Raw genomic sequence first — 9348 nt, forward strand, 5'->3', positions numbered from 1 at the left:
GATCTAGATCTAAAATGATCGCACAAAATGGATGAACGGTGTAGATCTGATAAATACATCATTATGGGGCCACGTAACTTTGATCTTCTTTGAACCGTTTGTAGAACTCAGAGCTCGAGGAGCTTCCGCGCTCGTCTTGGCACGACACGTACCCACACCAGCTAGTTGCTGATGTGTCGTACACCAGCCAATACGCTTCCTTCGATAACCGGGCGTCTGGTTTTATCGGCTTCGCCGTTCTTTTGGATTCGCCGTTCTTTTGGATTCTTTAAATCTCCTCACTAGACATTAGGGGTAATTTTGACTTTTCAATCTTCTTACGAATAGTTTTTCTTTCCGTGGTTTTTCTGGGGTCAAGGCCTCTATGGGCATGGCTGTACACGTGTGTACTACATACGTGCATGTGCGTCCGTATATTCGTGTGTATAATTGGAAAATCTTGGACTTTAATTTGGATTTCTTTCTATTTATGTGTGTGATATTTGGACATGTCTGTCCTTACTCATTTCGGTGGGCCTAGAGCGTGCCAGTGCATCTGCATGTATGCACGTGTACTATGTATGTGCACATGTGTACATGCGCACATATACATTTTGGCTTTTCTTGTGCAAACTTGCACGTAACCTCGTGTTTTTCAAATGAAAATTTCAATATTTGTGATTTTTTTTTTTTTTTGATACATGCTTTTGAGTCTGAGATCTAGTGTTTGCCTATCTGGTTTTGAATTATACTCTTTCCTTCCATACAAAGTTTTCCTTTTTAAAAATAAAAAATAAAAAATCAGTATATAACTGTATTACTCTTTTGCTGGATTGGGGGAAATACTCCACTCTGATATTTTTGAGGTTTTTCTCAGGATTTTTTTCCAACAAAAACAATGATGCCTGGAGTATTAGCAGTCGTGGATCTGGACATCCGCGATGCGGCTCTTCTTCTTATTCTATTTTCTGCAAATGAGTTTGTTGCGGATCTCCCTGGCGGCCTCCTCCTTCACCAATTCCCTTCCATGGCCAACTACACCCTTTTGACATTAGGGATTCTGCTTCTTTTACTCTCCTTCTTATTTCCTCGGGAGTCCGTATCAGAAGTGGCAAAGAAGCTGGTGTGTGTAGCTGCTGTACACTGTCGCCTTTCACTCGACGCTGCTGCTCGGGCCGCTTCGTTGGTTGGAGAAATAACATACATGATTTTGGCCCAGATGAAGAAGATGTTCATGATGATTTTGGTCAAGATGAAGAAGAGGTTAAAGGTGTTAGTCTTTGTTACCACTGTCATTGTCTTTGGGATTGTTGCAGATCTCGCATACCGCCTACCTCACAGATTCCTATCCGTTGCTTATGTTCTAACCAACTTCGCCACTCTCACATCAGGGATTTCACTTCTTTTCCTCTCCATCCTATTTCCTAAGGTGCCTGTACCAGTCGTTTTGGCAAAGAAGCTGTATTATGCAGCTGCTGGATTGGGTCGCGTCTTGATTGGACTTGAGAGAGAGTCTGCTGGGGCTTCTCTTATAAAACTATCAGAAGTGGAGCTGGCTTGGAAGATGTTCAATGTGTCGGTACTTACTATTTTGATCGCTGTCCTGGGTATTTATGCAGATCTCAGCCTCCCGCATCACAAATCCCTCTCTATTGCCTATGTTGTTGCCATTTTCCTCACGATGGCGGTTAGCTTACACTCCATCCTATATCTGTGGGTGACCGTATCCGTAAATATGGCAAATAAGCTGGTTTGGGTAGCTGTTGGACTGGTTCACCTTTCAGTCGGACTTCGATTGGCCATATATGCCATTTCGTAATGTCTCTTCACCACCGGCACTTCTTTAGATCTCATTCATGTTGGATTACTATCAGTATTTCCTTTTTGCTGCTTCATATATATGTACACACACACACACTGTGGGGTTTTTGTCATTGTCTCGTTTGCCCCGCGCCGTTGTGGGGAATTACAGTCTTCTGCTGAAGAGCCGGTCGAGTTTGTTGGTTCCGCTGCTCATGAGGATGTGAATTTTGGTCAGCAACGTTTTCTGTTTATTTTTCTAGTTGTCTGATTTCTTTTTGGGCTTTCTGTGTAGGCTATTGTAGTCTTTTTACTTAGAAAAAAATAACTTAGAAAGGAACAGGAGAATACTAATTTTTGTTGTATTGTTTCTTCACGGTTGAAAATGAAATCCATACACATATTTATAGGCTTTTGGATACATTCAACAAATAAAAGTTATTTAATAGATGCATAAAAAACTAAGGGACATGTGATTCTACAGCAAAGAGACATGAACCTTTTCACAAAATTCTAAGCATGAATACATGCATGTATTGCAACAAATACATGTATTTCAAAAGGTAATGTATTGGAACAAATATATGTATTTCTCTTCAAGTGCATTAATTCAACACTCCTCCTTAATGTACTTTCTGAATTACTCACAGTATCTCTTGAAGATGACAAAAACTTTCTTTAGGGAGTGCCTTGGTGAACACGTCAGCTATTTGTTCTTTCATCTTACAATACTTCAACTTGATCTCACCACTCTCAATAACTTCGCGGATGAAGTGATTCTTGATTGCAATATGCTTCGTTTTGTTATGATATACTGGATTTTTTTACAATTGGTTGACATGTTGTCGCAATATATAGTAGTTTATTCATTTTGCTTTTCGCCAATATCTTCAAGAATTTATCGTAACCATATTGCTTAAGAAACTGCAAGAGATGCCGCCACATACTCTGCTTCTGCTATAGATTGAGCAATGGTACTTTGTTTCTTTAACGCCCAAGAAAATATCCCGAATCCAAGAGAGAAAGTGTATGCTGATGTGCTTTTCATATCATCTATGAATCATACCTAATCACTATCTGTATATCCTACCAATTTTGAGTTTGGAATAGAAGTATACATGATTCCATAATCCAACGATCCTTGGATGTATCGTAACACCCTTTTTGCAACTCCTAAGTGAGTTTGCTTTAGACAATTCATGAATCTCGAGAGTAAACTTGCACAAACATAATATCAAGCCTAGTAATAGTAAGATACAAGAGGCTTCCAACGATACTTCTGTACAATGATTCATCTACCTTTTTTGAACCATCGCCTTTTATCAACTTCTCGTTTACTACAAGAGGAGTAGTAACTGGATAGCATTCTTCCATGCTGAATTTTGCAAGAATAGATTCAGTATACTTTTTTGGAGAAATAAAGATTTTGTTTTCATCTTGAGAAACTTCTATTCCCAAAAAATAATGCATCATGCCAAGATCATTCATCTCATGTCTTCATCATATCGAGTTTGAACTGATGGAGCATACTATGATCATTTCCCATGAGTATCAAATCGTTAACATACAATGATACGATGAGAATAGATTTACCTTTAGTCTTGATATATAAGGTAGACTCACACTTGCTCCGATGAAACTGATTCTTGGCAACTAAACCAGCAGTTGAAGTGTTATTGAATGTCATAAACCCCTGGGTTGGTCAGGGAATTGAAGTGGTAGAAGGTGGTTCAGTTGATAGGACCATCCTGTAGATAAACCAGCGGGTTTGGGCGGATGCGAATGGGTGACAGGAGTTGGACTATATGGGTTGCTTGCACTGGATGTTGTCCGTCACATACTCGCCTGAACTCGCACGGTCTAGTTCGCTTATTGACCAACCATGTTTGTTAGTCATGTCTGCTCACACCTGTATGGAACCTGGAACACCCTTCAACCACCGAAGTCTATTGATAACCATGTGAAACCAATTCACTAACTCGAGAGCCAGGCATGGTGGAATGAGACATTGTGTCCGAGCTATTGGCGTATGTTGGGGTGACAAGCCTCCCTGTAGTGATTGCGAGCAATTCCTCTTCTCAGCACTCTCTAAGTGCTTGAAATTGGGGATGAGGAACCCGATGAGATCAATGATTGCGGAGTTCTGGCCTCGCACGTTGAGGGGCCTTGGCCTCGCAACCAGTTGAGGGCAATGATATGTAGAGTGTACCAATTTCTCCAATCGACTGGATGAACGGAATTAATTAAATACTCGGCTAACATTATTCATGCATCATATTAGCTAGGATTTGATGACTCGGCAGTTGAGGTCGCAATGAGTGAGTGTTGATCATGCGCGATCATGAAATGAAGTCACTCAAGGAAGTGTTGTTGCGAGGTCATGCATCATATCATAATATATGCATATATACTAACAAGACTAGTTAGAGATCTGTGAATGTATGTTTTTCATTAAACTCATCATATAATTGATGCTTGTTGTAACTTAAGGCTAATAGTAACTACTGAGTTAGCTACTCACTCCCACTCTGAGACGGTGTTTTAATTAAAACACCAATCAGACAGGTCATTAGATGCAGGTGAGGCGGAGCTCGACGAGCTGAGCGGGGTGAGCATGGATGAGGTAGAGGAGCTTCCCTACTTCTAGACTTTCAGCAGATCCTTCTGGTCAGAGTTCGAACTACCGCGGGATATGGGCCAGGGCTCTAGTCACTTCGAGTCATGTATGGGTGGGACCTAGTTCCCTATTTAAATGATTTTGAATTTGTAGGTTTGATACTTTTATATTTAGTGATACTTGATACTGCTTTATGACTTACTTATGCTTTATGCCTTGCTAAACTCTTCATTGTTTATGAGATCATCCAAATGTAATTAAAATCTAAAGCCCATTAGGGCACCCGTAACACCTGCTAATTCGGGAGCCGAGTTCCTACACGGCCCCTTAAAACCCGAGGCGTTACATTTTGGGTAAGATTTCAACCTTAGGATGAGCATATCGAGGCCAGATTTAAAGTCTTAGATAAACTTAACAAAATTTTAAAACTCAGATCTATTTCACGCAGAAAGTCTTGGTCTTGGAATTTTTAAGTAGCGTGTTTGGTGGCCAGAGCGGGCAGTAGAAGCGTGAGGGTCGTTCGCGTCCATTCATGTAAACTTCAGGCACTCCAGTTATGAAGATAGAAATTTACATGATATTTCCCAGGAATCCAGAGTAGTCAGGATCAGAAGTTGGTGGGACCATACTTAAACGAAGTTAACCTGGTTTGGCTCAGATTCTGAGTCCTAGCAAATCTCAATAATTCCAATGCTCTGATCAAGCAAAGGATCAAGATTTAAAAGGATTATGAATGGATACCAAAATCCTCTGTCTTGCGCAGACAGATGATTGATGTATCGGGTTCAAGCCCAGTACGACCATCTATTCGTGTTAGCCTGAACACTGAAAAATAGAAATTGTATTTTACTTTGGACAATTGGGAACTATCACTAAGATAAAGGAAAGGAAAGATAAAACATTATTATTATTAACCACATAAATGAACTTGTAATCCTAATAAATACTATAATATTAGTAGATTGGGTGTACATCATCAGGTCTCAGGGTAAATTTTTTCTTTAAGGGAGGTAGGTTGTGATGACCCTGTCCTTGAGCGTTTGCGCACACAAATAACCCTAGTGTGGAGGACTGGTGGACGCATACGGACACCGTAAGATAGATTGTTGTTCATGTTCATAGTCGAAGTACTGAATTTCAGGGACGAAATTCTCTTTAAGGGGGTAGCTTGTGACACCCCGTACTTTTCAGCTTTTCAGTACTCAGTTTACATGTGTGTGGAAACATACGTAACTTTCCTTACACATCAACGTCCAATGATCCCCAATTCATCAATCTCAATACACATATTTATAGGCTTTTAAATACATTCAACAAATAAAAGTTATTTAATAGATGCATAAAAAATTAAGGGACATGTGACTCTTCAACAAAGAGACATGAACCTTTTCACAAAATTGTAATCATGAATACATGTATTTGTATTGCAACAAATACATGTTTTCCAAAAGGTACATGTATTTCTCTTCAAGTGCATTAATTCAACAGTCTGCTGCATTTGTTGTATCTGTTGCAGGGATTGCGTAATACCCCGCACAGCTTTAGCCAAAGTTCTGTGGCTGGACCAGCCCATCGTGATTTATCTGTTTATCCATGCCACCTATGGATACTTCAACCCTCGACTGAGTGTTGAAACTCCTGAGAGTCTACCACCTGAGCAAGAGTAATGATCAAGTTCCACGTCCATCTTGTGAGCTATATGCAGCGGATGTTTCGGACTCTTGTATATAGGCTCCGTTATATATATATGGGAAAAGGTTCTATACGGTCAAGCTCATGGGAACTTCCCATGAGGTCGAGTTGTGTGGGGCCCACCATTATGCGTGTTGAACATCAACACCATGCATTTGATGGGTCCCCTTTAAATGAAGGGATATCTCAAAAATCAACTGTATAAGGAAGTCAGGTGGGCCATACCATCTAAAATAATGTAAAGACATGCCTAAAACATATAAAATCACTTGTTGGGGCTTACTTAAAATTTGGATGCTGAAACCTAGTCTGACCCCTCATACAAGTGGAACACACATAATGGATGGCCTGGATTTGTTGACCACACCTCGGTGGGCCCAATAAATGATTATGAATGTTTTAATGGGAGGATAGCCCCTTTCAACTTTTGTATGTGGTGTGGCCCAAAAAGTCATGGATTGACTTGATTTTTAAGCACGAGGCCCACCATGGAATGTTGTATCTAACTAATGGGGTAGATGTTCGACATGCATTACGGTGGGGCCCACACAACTCGACCTATATATATATATAAGAGGTGCATTTTTATTTGCTGCTTGAACTTTCTTTGTTGAAGGCACGTGGAACACGGGCGCGGAGGCTGTGGAGGCTTCGATGGCCACTGTGATGTATGACTCTTATCTACACCGTACATCCATTTTTTCATATCATTATGTATAACTTTTATCCACATCGTCCATTCATTTTTCCATATAATTTTATAGCATTGGACCAAAATTAAGGCAGATACAATCTTCGAGTGGACCACACAATAGGAAGAAGCAGTACTAAGGACGTCTACCATTGAAACCTTTTTAGAGTCCACTGTGTCGTTGATTGACCATCAACATAACTAGAGTTGGGCAGAATCTGGACTGATCCGACCCGATTTGATCCGAACCGAAGGTCAGGATCGGGTCAGATCGAGTTGGCCCACTCAAATCTCACCGTACATCGGATCGAGTTCAGATCAGTGGTCAATCTAGACCGATTTGATCTGGGATCCGATTTGATTGGATCTGATTGGATCCGGTTCGGATCGATCCGGTCAATTCTACTCAATCATGGTGGGGGTCCACATAGCATTGACCACCAGTCATTGGCTGGTGGCAGGGGGAGTAGCCCATCCGTCTCCTCTCAGCTCGTGGCTCGAGGCGCCTCGAGCACTGAAGTCTCTAACTGACGCGGATGTCATGCGCTTTCACAGGAAGTTCATGCGCAAAGATGCTAGGTGGGCCCCACTACGATGTTTTTATGAAATCCACCCCCTCCGTCCGTTTTACGAGATCAGTTTAGGATGTGCTGCCAAAAATGAGTTGTATCCAACACTCATGTGGGCCATACAGGAGGAAACAATGGATATTTAGTGAGCATTGTTGAAGCATTCTTACAACCTTAACAGTTTTGTATCTGGCTATAGTTTTCGTGTTTTCACTTCATCCCATTGGGAATGACCTTTTAAACGGTTTAGATAGCATATAAACATTAAGGTGGAGCACAGGAAGGTTTCGACGGTAGGATTTTTTCGCCCAATTTTTCCTCTCGTGTGACCCACTTGAGTGTTGTATCCACCTAATTTTTATTATGTATTAGTAAAATGATCTCTCAAAAAGAATGGAGGGAATGGATTTCTCACATACATTTCAGTGGCCCCACCCAGCATCCTTGCACAGAACTTCCTGTGAAAGGCTTCCGAAGGAAATGTGCGTCCTTCTCTGACACAGGAGAAGAAAGAAGAAGTGAATTGGCAGGTGTACCACGCACCAAGTATTGGCATCAACAAGTTCTGTGGGTTCCATCATGAGGTATGTGTTATATCCAAACTGTCCATCCATTTGGCGGGCTCGTCTTAAGGCTTGAGCCGAAAAATAAGACAGATCTAAAGATCTTGGATCATTATGAAATTTGTTTTTCCTCTTCATCCATATAGTTGTAACCTTATTAACAGATTGGATGGAAAATAAACGTTATGGTGGACCTTTTTAACGGTGATTTTTTTTTTTAATTTTCAAAAAAAAAAGAAAAAAAGAAGATCTGGTCCGAACCGTACCCAACTCGATCCGACTCGGTTTCCCTGACTGAGTTGGACTTGGTTCGGGTCAGGCCAGCAGTACAACGGATCAAATCGAGTTAGAAGACTCGGACTTGGTCCCAATCAGATTGAGTTCGGGTCAGAGCATGAAATTTTAGATCGAATCGAGTTTGACACAATCCGGTCCAACTCAACTCAATGCCCACCTCTAGACATAACATCAAACCTGTTGATATGGTCATATAAAGCAAGTTTTTTTTTTTTTTTTTTTTTAAAAGATCATCTTATCCGCAACTTCTTTGGTCACTAAGAATTTTTCAATGGTGGAAATTTAATCCCCATGGTGTGGTCCATTTTAGGTTTGGTTCTTTCTATTTTCGAGATTAAAATCTAAAATAATATGGAAAAATGGATGGACGGTGTGGATAAAATTCATACATCATAGTGTCCTCTTAGTGTCCATCGAAGCCTCCACGTGTCGTGGGCTCCAAATAAGACAAGTAGTACCTAATCCGTGCGCATGGAACACTTGTGCCGTCGCTTCTTATTGGCGCAAGTCAGCAGCGATGATGTTGATGAGAAAAGTTAAAAAAGAGAATGTTACGAAAATGGCCCTAATGTCGAGTCAAACCAGTTAATTGGTGAAAATGCCGCTATGCATTGATCCCAATGCCTATCACAAAGTCGGGAGGGATTCAGATTGCTTAGGGGGTGTTTTGGTGCATGGAATTAGATGGTATTAAGTGAGATGGAACTTTAAATCCCTTGGTTTGAAAAATCATCCCCATTTGGTTCATCATAGGTTTCCAACATTGGATCCTGTGCATGGAGGAGGGAGGGTTAGGGAGGGCTTTCCACAATTCAACCAAGATTTAGGGTTTCCTCCTCAAAGCATGAGCTAGGAAGTTCTTACGCTAGGAAGGGAGGTGGGACCCACCTTGATATTTGTGAGGAGTCCACCCCATCCATCTGTTTTACAAGATCATTTTAGGGTAAACGACAAAAAATGAGGTAGATTTAAAACTCAAGTGGGCCACACAGGAGAAAACAATGGGGATTGAGTGATCACCATTGAAATATTCATATGGCCATACAAGTTTGTATCACGATAAAGTTTTCTATATTGTCAGTTCAACCCGGCAGGAATGAACTTATAAACGGTTGACATGACATATAAACATCAAGGTGG

The 9348-nt window shown here is 40.9% G+C and overlaps 1 protein-coding gene across 1 annotated transcript; it reads left to right on the forward strand.

Moving 5' to 3' along the window:
* Positions 1–699: 699 nt before the first annotated feature.
* Positions 700–2144, forward strand: LOC131220828 (uncharacterized). Its single transcript, XM_058215676.1, has 2 exons — positions 700–1209; positions 1243–2144. The coding sequence occupies exons 1-2, from the start codon at positions 878–880 to the stop codon at positions 1796–1798; spliced, it is 888 nt and encodes a 295-aa protein (XP_058071659.1). The 5' UTR covers positions 700–877; the 3' UTR covers positions 1799–2144.
* Positions 2145–9348: the final 7204 nt, after the last annotated feature.

Source organism: Magnolia sinica, chromosome 12 (assembly GCF_029962835.1).
Source record: "Magnolia sinica isolate HGM2019 chromosome 12, MsV1, whole genome shotgun sequence".
NCBI classification, from domain to species: domain Eukaryota; kingdom Viridiplantae; phylum Streptophyta; class Magnoliopsida; order Magnoliales; family Magnoliaceae; genus Magnolia; species Magnolia sinica.